General features: G+C 43.4%; 1 protein-coding gene and 1 pseudogene across 1 annotated transcript; both read left to right on the plus strand.

Annotated features, from left to right (window-relative positions):
* LOC102297165 overlaps positions 1-1,433 on the plus strand; it is a 37,080-nt pseudogene extending 35,647 nt beyond the window's left edge.
* Positions 1,434-13,189: 11,756 nt separating this feature from the next.
* Positions 13,190-14,433, plus strand: olig4 (oligodendrocyte transcription factor 4). Its single transcript, XM_005922282.3, has one exon. It carries the CDS (start codon positions 13,388-13,390, stop codon positions 14,162-14,164), a length of 777 nt encoding a protein of 258 aa, XP_005922344.1. The 5' UTR covers positions 13,190-13,387; the 3' UTR covers positions 14,165-14,433.
* Positions 14,434-16,556: the final 2,123 nt, after the last annotated feature.

Below are 16,556 nucleotides of genomic sequence, written 5' to 3' on the forward strand. Positions count from 1 at the left end.
CTCTTTGGTTTACAGAGAATGATGTGAAAAGGAGAAAATATCCAGACTGCTTTGAGCTGAGGGGATGCAGCGGATACTCAGATAACCACGTTACTACCAAGGTCTGCAGAAGAGCATCTCTGAGCCTTGAAGCAAATGGGCTGCAGCAGCAGAAGACCACACTGAGTGCCACTCATGTGAGGTAAGAGTAAGAAACTGAAGTTATAATTCACACCGGCACCCCAATATCTGATGATGGTGATGTTCAGATGTCAGAATTTGGCGTCATGATTCATGAAAGCATGAAACTAACCTGCCTGGTAACAATGGTTTAAACTGTTGGCAGTGAAATGGTGTGGGGGATTTTCCCGGCACACTTTGGGCTCCTTGTGCCACCTGAGCATCTTTTAAATATCACACTCTTCCTGAGTATTGATCCCACAGGGTGCCTATGTTCTGAGGGCTGCTTTCAACAAGATAACGTGCTCCTGATGACTTATTTACTTTATTGTTTAAATGAGAGGAAAAAATGCAGTCTTCCTTCTTACTTTACAACTTTACTTTTGAAATCTTTGTGCGACAAAGAGAAAGTGGTGCGGTAGCAGGCTGTAACATCTCAGAAACAACAGTTTACCAGTTCATTAACAGACCAGTGTTTCTACTGAGGGGCTGAAATGATCAGGTCACAAAAATCCCACAAGTTATAAAAGATCTACCATGTATAATTTTTTAGGAGATTTCCTGACAAATAAAGAGAAAAGCAAGAAAAAAGGAAGATTTTTAAGCAACTAAATAAGATGGAGGTCTGGCAGTTTCGTTTTTTCCCCAGAACTCTCCTCCTGTGAGTAACCACTTCCACGCAGCTGCCAGTATTGATCTGAATGGTTCTGATCAATTTCAAGTGTTGAGCGTGTGATATTTAATCAGTGCAGGATTTGCCCTGAATTGTGCTGAAGGAGATGATGAAGCAAGTGACTTTGAGCTGCAGATGCAGTTCAGTGAATATTGTATTAAACATAATATTCTCCAGGAGGTGATTTCTCCTTTTTATGTGTTTCCACCTTTAAAAAAAAATGTTATTAAGTATGTCAGCTGGTGCCAGTAGACGTACTGCAGTCTCACGCAGGTGGATTTAATGACAAGCTAGCAAACTCCTTTGGCAGGTTAATGTTCGTGTATCATCCACCCAGCGGCTGAGAAAGTGATCTGATGCGTTTCCCCAGTCTGTTTGTTTTGATCTCACCTCTCTCTCCCCGTGTTCCCAGTATGTGACCTTTCCCCCAGCCCCACCCAAAGCCACGTACATTTTCTTTGGGGACAAAAGCTTGTCCCCAGACCCCGCTGGCTCAGTGGCAGTGGCCCGGTCCCAGGGCTGCGCCACGCTGAGCCCCCTCAGGGGCCCACGTCCTGAGGGCTGCAGCATCAAAGAGGTGTCGGGTCAGGGGGCCGAGTAGAACCTGGTTTAACCCCCCTGTGCCCTTTGCATCACAATGTCTGGATACGTTCCCACTCTCTAACCCGCACTTTCTCCGTAATATGCATATAAGATTGTAACCCTTTAACTATTTCATGTGCCCCACCCACTGCTCAGGTTATATATTGGCTTGGATATCCGACCTTGGTTAAAAGAAAATGGGGGGGAAACTAACTAAACTACTATTACTTCCCCTTTAAAGCACTTAACTGGATAATAGTTATGGCAGAAATAAGTCCACTTTGCTGTGAGTGTGCATGCATTAAATAATCTATCCTAATCTTCCTGTGGCTACAAGCTTATTTCAGTACATCTTTAAAGCTTTAATAAGAAGGGCACTGCTTGCTGTTTAGCAATTTAAAATGTAGCCCTTTTTTCAAACCCAACAAACAATGCGTATTCAACCAATAAAATGACGTAAAGTGATTAGGGCCCACAGCGATGCTCTTTTGTCAAGAATCACTCGCACAAGATGATATTTTAGATGGAAAAATGAAGACAGCCCGAACTTTTTCTGGGCAAGCTGATGATCCCAGCAGCCGTATTACTCCATCTATAAAGACGTCAAAGCATCTCAAATCCCTTTATCTCGCCGCCATTTCCACTGAGATGGCGATTATCCATGCCGAGCCAGACACATTATGCAACAGAGTAATAGACTTGCCATTCAAAGCTAATGGGATTATATTTCAGTCTGTGCTGCCCTGACATGTCTATAAACAGGGTTTTTGCTGAAGGGGAAACTTTTTTGCACTCTAAATTTTGCAAGACACAATGGTGCTACATTCAGGAAGTGTGGTTAATCTATTCAGAGGCTTTTTCAGTCACTCGCTTTGGCTCTAAGAGGGCAAAAAACCTGCAGTTTGAACCAAAAATGATACATAGTTACAAACTGACACCGGTTCCATTCTTCCCGGTCAGTTTAACAAAATTTAATGTATAACTACGAGTTTACTTTTTGGCGGCCGAGCAGAAGGCAGCTGTTTCAAAAGGGACTCGGTCAACTCAAAAGGCAGGGGAGAAGTGGAGGGCAAAGGGCACAAACTTACAAGGGTTTCCTTTTTCTCCGATGCCCAATAAAATTGTGAAAAGGACTAAAAGTGAATGGCAAGGATGGGGTCACTCAGAGGCACAATAGCGACTGAGGAGAGAGGAAATCTAATCAGCTTGGAGATGCAAATTTTATAGAGCACCAATTAAGGCGAGTTTTTTATGACACTTTTCTGAGAAAACAAAAAAGCAGAGCTGTCTCCTCTCAGCTGGAGGCCCGTGGTCGAGTGGTCCGGTGCACTAGTAAAACCCCTCCCTCGCTGCCTCAGCCTCAGCAGCATTGAGTCCAGGCTCTAATGGGATGGCACCTCCTTTATGCCTGCCCTCGCCCACATTGGGGAAATGAGGCAGTGTCTGTTTGTTGTTCTGGAAGGTTGCGTGTCCCGTTTATCACTGTCACATCACAGAAACACACAGAAAGAGGAGGATCGAGGGGGGCTCCGCTGTCCAATCTGTCCTGCTTTGGGCTTTACGACCACGGGCCCCACGTGGCGAGTACCCCACCCCGGACCCATACATCTCCATTTCTGCCTTTTGGGCACCGACGGCCTTTGTATCGGCTCACTCCGACTGCCAAGATATGTGTCTGCACTGCTAACAGGGGCTTGGGTAAAGCTCCAAACTAGACAATGATTGGGGATCCAAGAGGGCCAATATTTAACCAGTGAGCAGCCCACTCATGCCCTGCCTGGCCCCACAGCCCCCTGCGCCTTTGTGGGCTCAGGGTTAATCTTTTAAAGGCTGGAGCTGGGGCGCACCCCCTCCTGCCCACTGTCCTTCAAATATACTGCCACGCAGTCACTAGAGCTGTACTTTTATGGGACCTTTTGTTTGCTTGCTACGTACTCTGCCTTTAAGTCTACAGCAATTCAAGCGCTCTAATCCTTAAATCATTTTAGAAATTAACACATCATGAATAATAGATTAGTTGGAAAGTGGTGCAGAGTGAAGACTTAAAAGGCTACTTTGTACTCCTCAGTGCTCTTTCTTGGTAAACATAAATAAAATCATTAATTAATGACTGCTAAAAATCAAAGACTGCATAAAAGATTATGAAACTGAACATGGCGAGAGCTGACAGGAACAACCAGCAGCTGCTGCAGCAGGTGGGTAGCTATCTGACATCCTGCAGGGCTCTTTTTACATTCCTTTACATTTATGTCTCATTTCCATTTCTTCTTCTTTCCTTCTCCACCCCTGTTCCCCATCTTCATCCACATGGGAGAAATGCTGTTCTCGGTTCTCCCTCTTTAACCGCTTCTTCTCTGTATCGAGTATTTACGGGCCCTCGTAAACATGTATTGATATTTAATGCTGCCCTCAGCAGGGCCAAAGTTAGAGGCCTGTTCCTCTCTGAGACAGGAAAAGCGAGACAAAGCATGATATCAATAACAAAGATGCTGTAAACCTACACTCACCCTCATGCTGCTGAGAGGCGACGCAGCCATATGACAGCGAGCTGGCGTGACAGCTGAGAAACAGACGTGTTGCTGTTAGCGGTGAGGGAGAAATCAGAGAGTGTACTTTCCCTTTCAAATAAATATAGGGCCCTAAAGCTGCAAGGTGTCTTTTCTGTGAGGAACTGGTATAGTACACCGACATGTTGCACTGATATATAAAAAAAAGTGAAGTTAAACCAAACTGCTCACTGTTTTTTTCCTTTTTTGTGTCACACGGTCTGTTCCCTGCTTTCTTTAAGAATTTTATTTTTGTCTGATGTTGGATTCAACCTTCACTAAATAAAGGTTAGTTTAAAAAAATGCCACTCCATCTTAAAGTCTGCATTTGTGTCCACTGTCCACATGAGAAAATGTCCTAAAAATAAGCCAAAACATGAAGACACATGTTTCCAGAGGAATTCAAAAAGTAATTAGCAGCCATTTGCTGCTTGCTACGAAATGAACTTGAGCCATCAGCCCGAGCAGCTCTATAAAAGCAGAGGTTTTGGCAGTTTGCTGGTCTGGAGCATTCAGGTGAGTGTTAACACAATGCATCCCAGCTAATGGACCTCAAAGTCAGATTGTGCATTGCTCAGACAAACTGCAAAAAACAGAAAAAGACTGAACAAATATGGCTTATTTAAAAGGATTGGCAGAAGGAAGCCTGCTCTCTCTAAAAAGAACATGGCAGCATGGCTTAGGCTGCAAAATGTCATTTGGACAGATGAGACCATGAGGAGGTGTTTGGTCATCGTTTGCCACATGTGAAGAAAACTAAACACAGCACATCGGCACACAGCTGCCAACATGGTGGTGGAGGGCTGATGATTTAGACTCAGGACCTGAGCACCTTGCAGTCATTGAGTTAACATTGTACTGCTCTGTATATTAAAGCATAAAAAAAGCAAAGTAGGAGTAACTTTACTTGCTAAAGGTGATTCTTTAAACTATTGAATCATGGGGTGTAATCAGCCTCTCACCATCCAGCGTCTACTTTCACTGTATGCCTCTCATTCAATTCTTTGTTTATTCATCAGCCATGTTGTTATTTAGATTCCTGATCTTATAGCTCACGATGGGCAGTAAAGTAATAAGGTTCTCATGGCATCTCATTCAATACTGACTCCTGTTCAGTCCTTATCAAAGAAAACCTGTTGTGTCTTCAATAGATGAAAAAAAACGTTGAGACCCATTTACATGATTTCACGAGGACAATGACATCCATGCCAGAATATGAAACATCTCTATTCAGCGACAGCAGCACGACACGGTTCTCAGATCATCGAGACAGGTCAACAACGCCATCCCTTTTCATCCCGCTACTGGTTAAACAACAGGAGGTCCATAAACTGCAGGGTCACGGCCTGGTTTTTAATCAGCAGAGCACAGATCATCATCGCCAAGCAGCGCAAGTCCTTCATATCATGTGTCTCCCAGTCAACGTGTGGACACAGTTACACATCAGACAGTGGAGTGGAAACTGTCCATGTTTCAGCCACTTTGGAAACGGCAGCAGATCTCCTCATCAGCATTCACAACCAGCCATATGTGAATTGAGGTTTAATGTCTGCTCCTAATCGCCCACCTGAGCCCCTTGAGTGGGTTCTGGAGGGAATGTGTGTGTGTGCCGTGAAAGGAGGGAAGAGGCAGGGGGTAAAAAGAGTGACTGATGAGATCAAAATGATAGCCTGGGAGCATATGCCAGAATATTAAGCGGTCTAAGATACAATTTCTACACATAAACCTGGACCCAAGGATGTTTAACGTTACAGCAGCACAACTCCACTGGGCTCACAGTTTTTAATGTCCAGACGAGGCGTGTGCTCATTGAGTTAAATTGCAGTTATTCATGTCACCACATCAAGCTAAAAGCCAAAAGAAGTCAATTGTGTGTCACTAACTAGTCTGATGCCTTCAACAGAGCAATACTTACAAAACAGACACGCTTCATTCAGCTGACCTACAGAGGCTGTATAGCAACTACACACATGTGCACGTGCAGACACACAACGCACACTCACACCCCATTGATTGGCTCGTCAATCACTGGCCAATGAGGATAGCCAGTGGCCACCAACACTCAGGTTATTGTGTGCAGTGACCCTGAGGTCAGCGGTAAGTAGCTGAGGACTGAGACCCACACAAAAGGACGGCATCATGTACTCTCCGCATACAGTGGCGTTGCCGCCGGCGCCCTTATGAATAGACACATGGCAGGCCTATCCACAGATGGGATGGCGATGAAGAGGGGGTGCGTGAGTGTGTTACCGTGGTGAGGGAGCACAAGCGGCGGTAACGCACTGAAACAATGGTGCTGATGAAAGGCAAGAGTCGTGCCTGGGCTTCGGGGAGGGAGATTATTGGGAAAGCAGGTCCCCAGTTTTATCAAGATGGATAACGCAGAGATGAGGGGGATGGAGGAGACAGGACGGGAGGGGGGGCGCAGACCGCTGACACAAAGCCACCCCCATGCATCAGTGAGTGGCCAACTGTTCGAAAGTGTGACCAACACAATGGCAAACAGATACACTTTGTGAGCATCTGTATAGGCTTGTAAGCATGCGTGTGACTTTTTTGACTGATTGGAATGTATTTAAATGTTTTAAGCTCATTCGGACTACTTGAAGCCAATTTTCACGTTTACTTAATTTTGTGTCCTTTTGAGCCATGACATGTTATCAAAGCTTAGAGGAACAGAAAGGAAAAAACATAATTAAGCTACCCAGGTTCAGTTTCACTTGTGGGGCTTGCTGCAGAAAAGTTTTCTGAGACACTAAATCATAATTTGAATTAATAAATATAATTTTTGGATCAACCCTTTAAAGCAGTGGGAACGTAGAGGTGCCTTCTGCTTTAAACAATAAAAAGTTTATTTATTTATTTATTTGTTAAATCTGTTGTTTAGTTACCTTGTAAAGGACCATTTTTTTGGGAACCAGAAAGTTTTATGTATGTATGTATGTTAAAGTGAAAATGGGTGCAAAAAGGAAGACTTGCAGAAAGCTGTCACCCCCTCTTAAAGAATGCCTTCTGCCTATTAAGCCTCACCTATATTTGCTGCACCACCTGGCCAGGTAATAAAATGTATTATTAAATAGAGAAATACACATTTGACCTGATTTCTGCAGCAGAGACCTGAAACATCAGCATATTTATCATAAATATTTACATTCACATATTACATAGAATGTAAACGCTTGCAGAAAATCCTAATGACACATGTCCAAGTCCTTCACTGCGAATCCTGAGACCTGTCAGCCTTAGTATTAAAGAAGAGACAAAACATTAAACCCAGTGCAATTACTTTATTTTTTATTCATGATTCTTAAAATATATAAAATGTTGTTTGCAAGAGTTTTTAGGCCAAGACAGACAACAGTACAATCACTACTAGCTGCACAGATTAGTACAAATACACAGAACAAGTATACTATGTATATCAGATAAAGTGTAAAATACAAAAAATACAACCAAAAATCACCTTAAATTAATTCAGTGAGACCGGCTGCTTAAGATTTAACAGCTGATTCCCCGAGTCGAGGGCTGCACAGTTTTTCCAAATTCAGCATGAAATTTCAGGACAAACAGGAGGAAAGAGTCACTGGGTAAGATGGGAATACAGCAAAAATAGGCTGAATATAACAGAAACTGAATATTCAAAATTAGAAGCAGAGTGGGTGATTCATAACTCTATAATCCCAAAATGAAATAAACTAATAACACACAGCATGCAGTGATCATAGGAGTTAAACCAACAGAAATTTTGTGATCAAAAGTGCTCTTGCACAGTGCAGTTCCTCTAGTGTGTTTACACCCCGACTGCAAGTTTCACAGTTTTGGAGATATCAACATCAATACAGAAATTCAGCCTTCTCTTTAAGAGAACGGAACCAGATGGCATGCGCCTTGAGGTGCTCGACACACCACAAATTTAATTTAAAAGACTCAGCAGCAGTCTCTCCTTTCATTGCTCGGTTTATCAACATGCGCCACAAATACTGTTATGAGCATTTTTAATGTGTTTCACTATTTTCCTCTTTCACCAGACGTCACCTACCAAAATACCGCTGTGGAGAAGGAAGCACCAAGAGGAACCCTAGGATCATGTTAAACACAAATATACAGGTACATTAGTAGAAAAGAGCAATAAAGGCAGCAATATAACCTAGAATGTAAAAATAAAACTACTGTGAGCCATCAAACTCCTGTTAACTAAAAAACAACAACAGCTTTTTTCAATTTAAAGGAATAATTTGTGGTTTCTACTCTGAAAAGTCAAAGGAGGTCCCCATCATTTGAGTCCCAGCAACCTGAAGGCCAACATCTGGACCCGATGCCTACAACTCCTGACGATGGTCTGCTCAGCAACCGGTTCTGCTCTGTCCCCTTTCACTCTCTCCCCCTCTCGCCTGTCTGTCCTCCCTCGGTGTCCCCCCAGGGTAATAGTGGGGTAATTTATGAAGTTCTAGCAGCATGGAGCAGGTCGGTGTATGGGACAGCCTGCTGACCGAGCTCCATTCAGCTCCAGAGGAGAGGGCCTGCACTCCTTTCATCCTGCTCATAATCAGCACCTCTCCCTCAGCCCGAATCCCCATCCTCACTCCTCTCGCCCTGCAGCCCTCCTCAGCATGCAATCCTTCATGGCCGCTTAAAGATGAAGGGGAAAGTTATTGGACTCTTTAGTGACTCATAAACATCCTAGGGGATTTTCATAGTGCCTTTGTGTCTTTGTGTTGCGGCCGAGATAATGCAATTGTTTCAGGCAGTGTAAATGAATAAATCACCGAGCAGTTTGTCCCAGCGGTGAGAGATAACAAAGGGCAGCACTCCCCGTTCTCAGAAACACTTGTCTGCCTGTTCAGTTACTTCATGAAACAACTTTATATCTCTCTGCACAGACACCGGTACTGAGAGGGAAATGTTTAGATCCACAGATGAATCAAAACAACCCGATTCCTCGTATCAGCTTCTGCTGAACACTCGCCCCGCTGTGATCTCAGAGTCTTGATGTGGAAGCAACACTGAGACAAACGGTGGAAACTAAAGGCAGCTGTATGTCCTCTACAGGCTCTCAAGCAGCAGATTAAACCCCAGTGTGTGTGTGTGTGTGTACAGAAGATTGAGCCACTGATCCTGTTGAACAATGACCAGCAGAGAGTGAAGGAAGCCTTATGGTACACAGCGCAGGTTTGCTCTCCAGCTTAGCGCTTTATTGAGCCATGATAGGCCCTAATCTTGCCTGATCCTCTGTCACTACAAGCATATGCCTGTGATAATGCCCTCATTTTCTGGTCACCTGAGCACTTTCACTGGAGTGCACCAGAAAGGGCAGCAGTGAGGGGGTCTCTAAAGCCTAAAAAAAGTCTGTCGCAGAGCTCAGAATTGGATGAAGGGCCCTGAAAGGTGGCACCCAGAGAAGAAAGTCAAACACTGTAGTGCAGGGTTAAAAATTGAAGGATTATGTGGACACATGAAGGGTGGCTACGCTTTCATTTGTAAAATGCAGAGATCCTTAAGTCTCTCTGTGTGGCCCGTTGCCTCTGTAAACACATGAATAAGAATAAGATTGAGGCCAAGAATGGGATTTATCGGGCTCATGCATAAAATAATGGAGTAAAAGGAGGACTGATTACACTCGTTACTTGGATAAAGTTCCTGTCGGTGATCCCGATATACATTCTGTACTTTTACTAATACACAGCTCCTGGTTTCAGCTCTATTCCACTGATGTGCTGTTCCTCATTCGTTTCATATAAGTGACATTCTCGCTAATCTAACTTCATGTATGGTTAATAAGTAGCTTGGCACATTTTCCTGTATTTATAGATAATTTATTAAGACTATTGATGACCCACTATAAATCCCTTTCTTCTTTCCTTGTGTGTAAAACAAAATGAAAACTGTGGCACAGAACCAGCCATTGAAGCGCCTGAAAGACTGGAAAAAATGAATGAAATCTGGAGCATTGTGTTCAACTCAGTTAATTAGGAACTGACCCAATTAGCAAAGGAGAGTCCAGCAGCCATGTTGGCTCCAAGCCTAACGATGGGAAAATCCATATGCTCCAAATATCTGGCCCATGCTGGCTCTCAAAGTTCCCCAATTATAATATCACTGAATGGTGGCCGAGCCAAAGCACCCTGCAGGGCCCCCCGACGGAGCTGTGGTGGGGGGGTCTCGAGAGCCCTCCTGATTCTCGGTTCTAACTTTGTGTGGGTTTGTGAGTGTAAGGGATCACAAGCCCACTGACATGGAGACCAGCAATAGATTTACCAAAATCTGCACATATTTTAAAATTAGTGGTTCTTTAGATTCAAGCTCAAGTGAAGTTGTGTTTCCTCAGTGTGCCCCTGTAGGAAGAAGGAGAATTTAGGCACAGATTATTAGAAGCTAATAAGCACACTTATCTGGAAATGACTGATTCCACGTTGTCCGTTTACTATAAGGGACCTGACTTTATCAGATAAAGGAAGATGATCAGAAGAACCGCATCGTCAGAGAGAAATAGTCTGAATTTCTAACCTGATTACCTCAAGCCTGATGGGCTTAAACCTTTCAAACATTTTTGTGTGGTCTATTCTCAAATGGGGGGTACTTTAAATGATGCATATGAGTCATGCACAACTCTGGGGAAAAAATCCACTATAATAAGTAGAATAAAGAAAATTAAATAAACCACTTTGCAGTCAGCTTCCATAAAACCTCACCAACACAAAAAGCAGCAAACACAGTTAAGTTCACTGCCCGAGGGAGGCCAATTTTAAGATTATTAATAATAGACAAAAATCAAGAAAACTGTTTTTTGTGGTTGAAATGCTGCAGCAATTCACCCACAAAACAAAGCAAAGAAAATCTGTTTGAACACGACCTCCTCACTAATCCCTCACCGAGGAACATACAAGAAAAAACAGGTTAAATGAAAGTACAAGGTCGTCTTGGCATCGCTGCATGATCACAAAAACGTGCGTATTTAGTCGTATTAAACACTGGAAATGTAGCTTTAATAAATCAAATACTGATGGTGCAGTGCTGTGCTGCAGCCCTTTACATGGGCCTTTTTTCTATTCATACAAAAACCCCACTAATGCAAAAACAATCTTACACACACACACGCACACAAACACTCCTTCATACACCAAGTTGTTTTTTGCACAATGCTCAGTCTGTTGCACAACCCGCTGTCATTGTTGCACTTTTTGTCTGGTGTCTTAGTTTTGGGGGGTTTTTGCAATTTTTGCATTTTGCACTTTATGTAGTCCTGTGTTTGCTGGTCTGTTATATGCTATATGTATCACCATGGTCTTGCACATTGTCTCGTTTCACTGTGTACTGTACCACTGCACATGACAATAAAGCAACTTGACTTGGAATTCAAATATATTTATATTATTCAAAACTCTTCTGAGAACCTCAACTGGATTTTAACTGCCCTCACATTAGTTATCTGAGAACAGTTAGAAGTTTTTGATGAGGACAATGTGGTTGACTCTGTAATTAGTTTGACTTAAAAATATTCTTGTAAAAGAAGAGATGTGATTTTGCACTGCTTTCAAAAGACAATTTAATGGTTGGAACAATTCAATGGGACTCTCGCACACTCTCTTGCTGACTGCTGAAATATTTATTAAACCATACTTTGGTCTGTCATCTCATCAGATAATCAGAGGACTGGTGAGATCAGTCTAACTTTGCATGCATATGCATCAGCAGTGGCATTAGCAGGATATCAAAAGACTCAACATGAGAGCATTAAGCAAGAACAAAAACAAATTTAAAAGCAAAGAGCATGAGATATATGTCATAAATGTTGCACTAGGTTCATACTACAGCGAGTAAAAGATTTAGATTCATCAAAAGATTCATCCCGCTGTTTACAACGCAGAGAAAGGCAAATATTTTCTTACCAGATGAACACAAAAATCCAGACCTGATGCCTGTGAAATGAACACAATATACTTTTCTATGATGGCTTTTCAGTTGTTGTGCTCCAGGCAAGAATCAATGCAACGAATCAATTCACAAAACTGCTGTTTTTGCCATCCTTAGAAAAGCGTTATGTTCTCAAAGTCCCGGCCCTCCAGCACTGCTTCACTTGGTGCTTTGCTTGGCACAAGGAAGGCAGGAAATTCCTGAGCTGCGTGGTGAAAGCCAGCCTCTGAACACCACGTGGAGAACTCGGCTTGGTCACAGCGCCACAACATTAAAACAGCAGATATATGTTATGATATATGATATATGAAGCCTGGAAGGAATTTTAATGCCATAAATTTAAACGAGGAAGAAAGTTTTCCTTGTGTTCCTGATAGCTAGCAAGATAAAGTAAAAAAAACAAAGAACAATAAGTGCCAATAGCTTTATGGTTGAATTATAGGGAGACAATGCTGCGCCCACTCATTTAGTATCTTTTTAACTACCTCCCCCTGGACTGAAAGACCCCCTTCCAGTGATAGTGATGTGATTTCACAGACTGTTTGGGAAACCAAGTCAAATTTATCTGACCCCTTTTGTTTTGAGCTTCTGGTTGAATTGTATCTAGTCTGCCATTAACGCTGCCCTTTACATGTTTAAGAGCCTCATATGGTGCCTCATACCTTCCTCCAAAGTATCTCATGGATACCATATGTAAATAAGGCCTTAAAGGCATCATCTATCTGGTGTTATGGAAGGGGGCAATAAAAACGGTGGCCTGCTCACTTTCACTTTAACATCCGTGTAGAGAACTTTCAAGTAAAGTAAACATGTTTTTACAGCTGAGGAAGAAACTTTTGCAGATTATAGAGGTAGATTAATACGAGAAGAATTTTTAAATTTGAGATAATAAAGTCATAAATTTATGTTTATTCATCTTTTTTTCTTGGATTTTTTCTATTATTATTAAATCACCTCTCCCCTGTTCCAGGATTACTTTAAAATCTGTGCTGAAACATAAAAAAATATGCAAATACTGCCAGTTTTTAATTAAAGTTTTAACAGAGCTCTGGTTAACTCAGCCTTACACAACATGGGATCATACCTCTGTTTGGTTAACGTGCAGGGGGGTTCATCAGCAAGTGGGAGAATTAATGTGGTTGTGGGGAGGTGGACTGGGGGGTGCAGGAAGGAGTTGTTAAGAGAGGGGGGTAAAAGTGTGTCCCTTCTGCAATTGGCTGGGGCCATAAGTGTCTCATTATGCGGTGTATTGTTCCTTTGTTGTGTCGGTGGTATAAATACACCCCAGCAGGCCCATGGGGTGACAGTTTAGACACACTCACTCCTGGGGAGAGGCTGAGCATCAGGCCGAACAGCACAAACTCAGGGAAAAGTGAGGCTGTACAAAAACTGCAGGGAACTGAGAGAGTTTGGAAACCTACAGTTCAGGTCCTAAGCTCAAGCTGTCACGATTTAAGAGTTTTGGGGGTTTTTTTGGATCCTTGTTTTTGTTCCTGAATTTTCTCCCTCAGCTGAAATGGATTCCGATGCTGGCTCCACTTGCAGTCGCTCCTCGTCTCCAGACCTGGTGGTGGATGACTCTGCAGGGAGCTTCTTCTCCAATAAGATGTTCCAGAAGTACTGCCACGAGAACAGAGCAGACAGTGAGGCCGGCCATGGCAGGACGGACTGCTGCAGTGTGGGCGGTAAGAGCAAATCCAGATCTGAGCTCAGCAAGGAAGAGATGCAAGATCAGAGGCTGAAAGTTAACAGTCGAGAAAGGAAGAGGATGCATGATCTGAACCAGGCGATGGATGGCCTCAGAGAGGTCATGCCATACGCACATGGACCCTCGGTCCGCAAGCTGTCAAAGATTTCCACCTTGCTCTTGGCTCGCAATTACATCCTCATGCTTTCCAGCTCTTTGGAGGAGATGAAGAAACTGGTTGGGGACGTTTATGGTGGCAATGCCGCCGTCCAGAGCCGCACAGCTCCCCATCCCACCATTACCCCCGCGGCCACGACCGCCCACCTCCCTCTGCATCCTCTGGCCCAGTCCCTTCACTCTCTGGTGGGCAGCACACCTTCAGCTCTTCAGCATCACTCATCTTCTGCCTCCTCAGCCCCAGCTCCACACTCCCCTCCATCAGCCGGCTTCCTGGGCTTTCACGCTCCAGTCCAGAGCCTCCTGAAGGACCCTCTCCACCTGAGCAGCTCCTACAGACACTTCCCCGGCATGCCGTGCCCTTGCTCACTCTGCCAGCCTCTGCCCACCACTACCTCCACATTACACAGCCTGTCTATGAGCAAGTGAGCAGGTCTCTCTTAAAATAGACTGTCCGGACCACAAACAGGAGACTGATGAAAAAAAAATTTATAAAATGATGGCTGGGGCAAAACCTTGTACATACTGTATATACACATATAGCTATCTTTTGGGATACAAACTGCTGCTATTTTTCTTATTAATTGCCTCTTTTTCTTTTCTTCTTTTTTTTTTACAGAAGTATTCTAAATGTTCTGGGGATTTTTTTTTTTTATCAAAGTAGCTTATGTGAAATAAGTGGTGATGAAACACTGTCAAAATGGAACTGTTGTGTCTGACTGGCACAAATGCTATTTTCCTAAATTAAAATGTTGTTTTGATAATAACTACTTCTGGGCGTCTTCTTTTAAATGTGCAGTTGATTTTTAGTTTGTGAAAAATGTCTCTTCTTTCTCAGCGTCACTATTTTGGAAACGTTCTGGACATGTACAAATACACAGTAATATCACAGCAATACTACAAGGGCATTTATTGGTGCTTTAAAGGACAAACTTAGAAGTGCTAAAGCTGACATTCAGGAAAAAAGGTTGTCATTTGTTGCTAACCAGTTTCAGACAGCCTAACCTCTGAAGAGCTAAAAAGGGACAGAAGGGCGAGACAATACACCAGAACAGAAGCTGAATGTGGTGTTCTTGAGCCTGGGGACCATCCATCTTCACCTCAACAGGGTGTAGGAGATGAAAGGACGACACAGGCGCCGGGAAGGCGCGTCACTTTTGTCTGACGCAGGCAAGGGACATAGCCATGTCCTCAGCTCTAGGCCAGCCATTTGTCACTGTCTCATAAGAACATGGATATAGGAACACAAAGGGCAGATTTTAAGCAAAGGACATAATGGCGTCTGTATTAAAAAAAAAAAACAGGTCATTTTAATTCATACAGGATGAATATTTCTATCAGCACATTAAGACATCAAATTAAGTTCCAGCTTTCTTCTAAAAATAAAAAACTGAACAAGCATACGTTCACTTTACACACGCACACTGCCATGAACATGATTTAGTCAAACAGCTCAACAAGGACTAGCCTTCACTTAGCAGCAAATCAGGCGTGTAAAATACATGCTTATCCTCCCACGGCTGACAGATGAGTTGGAGACCAGGGGAGAGATGAAGAGATGTAAATCATTCTCACCCACCTCTCACTTTTACCCCTCCTTCTGCTCTTGAAAGTGCTGAATAGATTCGAACAATAGCCATGCGTGGGACACAAAGGCCGGGGGAGTCCGAGCTCTCGTGCCTGGGACACAGACCCCCTCCATTCAATCTACATTTCATCATGGTAACAAGCGCTGTCGGGCCAAAAGGCCTGACACCCTCGCTCACCACAAAGGCGGTTAGCTCTAATATATGAGGCTATTGACACTGTAAAGAGCCCCTGTCAGTACTGGGGGATTGTCAGCTGTGGGATGTCTCAGTGGGGGGAAGCAGCTGCCAGCCAAACCAAGCGATGAAGCTTCTGTCGTGGGGACTGGCGCTGCAGCGTCACCTGGTCCCCAGTCCCTTGACACAGAGACCCCCGGTCCTCCCACAAGACCCCCCTTTATTGGGACACAGGTGGGAATGGGAAGCAGAACACATTGTAGAGATTAGTGGGGATCGGCCTCCCTTTGCTCTAGGTAGATAATTAGAGACAGTGACTTGTGCAAAGCTGGTGTTTCCTGATTGGCACCAGATGGTGTTAACCCACAGTACGGCATCAGCGGTCTGCAGAGTGCGCGCACGTGTGGGTGTGATGACTGCCGTGTGTAATGGATATACCTCTTAAATCATACAATATGGACATGTCCTCTGTGCACCATTATGGTCAGTCGCTGCTGTCACCACAGTGCTCTTTAGCATACGCTAACCAGCAGTGGCAGCACTGGTTTCAGTCACAATGTTGTGCACAATTAACTCTGAAAATTACACACGCTGGTCTATATTAGCAAGGGTGGAACAAGTATTCAAATCCTTTATGTGTCCATTTTCTGCACTTATAATACTCAACAGTGAGTGAAAGTTATGCATTTAAAATATCGCCTAAACAAAAGTAGCTGCTCTGCTGAATGCCTCTGAGAATACATCTGAGAATATAAGATTAATTCTCATTTTACATACATTTGGTGATTTATGTGCATCGCCCAAGGCATGATTTATTCCAAGCAACTTTAAAGATAGCTATCTTAAAATATTGCATCAAATATGTCCAAAAGACACGATTTTAGGAGGCTGAAAGCAAAAGGTACTGGCAGGAAGGTATTTGACATGCATTTATTTATTCTACCAGCTTAAAAACATTGTTTTCATGCACTCTGGATAAGCCCAAGAACACTAATTTCATTACTGTTACAGCAACAATTAACCGAGGCACGGTGCTCAGAGCAACAGCCTTTAAATGT

This window comes from Haplochromis burtoni, unplaced genomic scaffold, assembly GCF_018398535.1.
Source record: "Haplochromis burtoni strain Fernald_Lab_line unplaced genomic scaffold, NCSU_Asbu1 Contig_55, whole genome shotgun sequence".
NCBI classification, from domain to species: Eukaryota; Metazoa; Chordata; class Actinopteri; order Cichliformes; family Cichlidae; genus Haplochromis; species Haplochromis burtoni.

Coding starts and splice junctions, on each gene's coding strand:
- olig4 (XM_005922282.3), top strand. CDS start 13,388: ATGGATTCCGATGCTGGCTCCACTTGCAGTCGCTCCTCGTCTCCAGAC.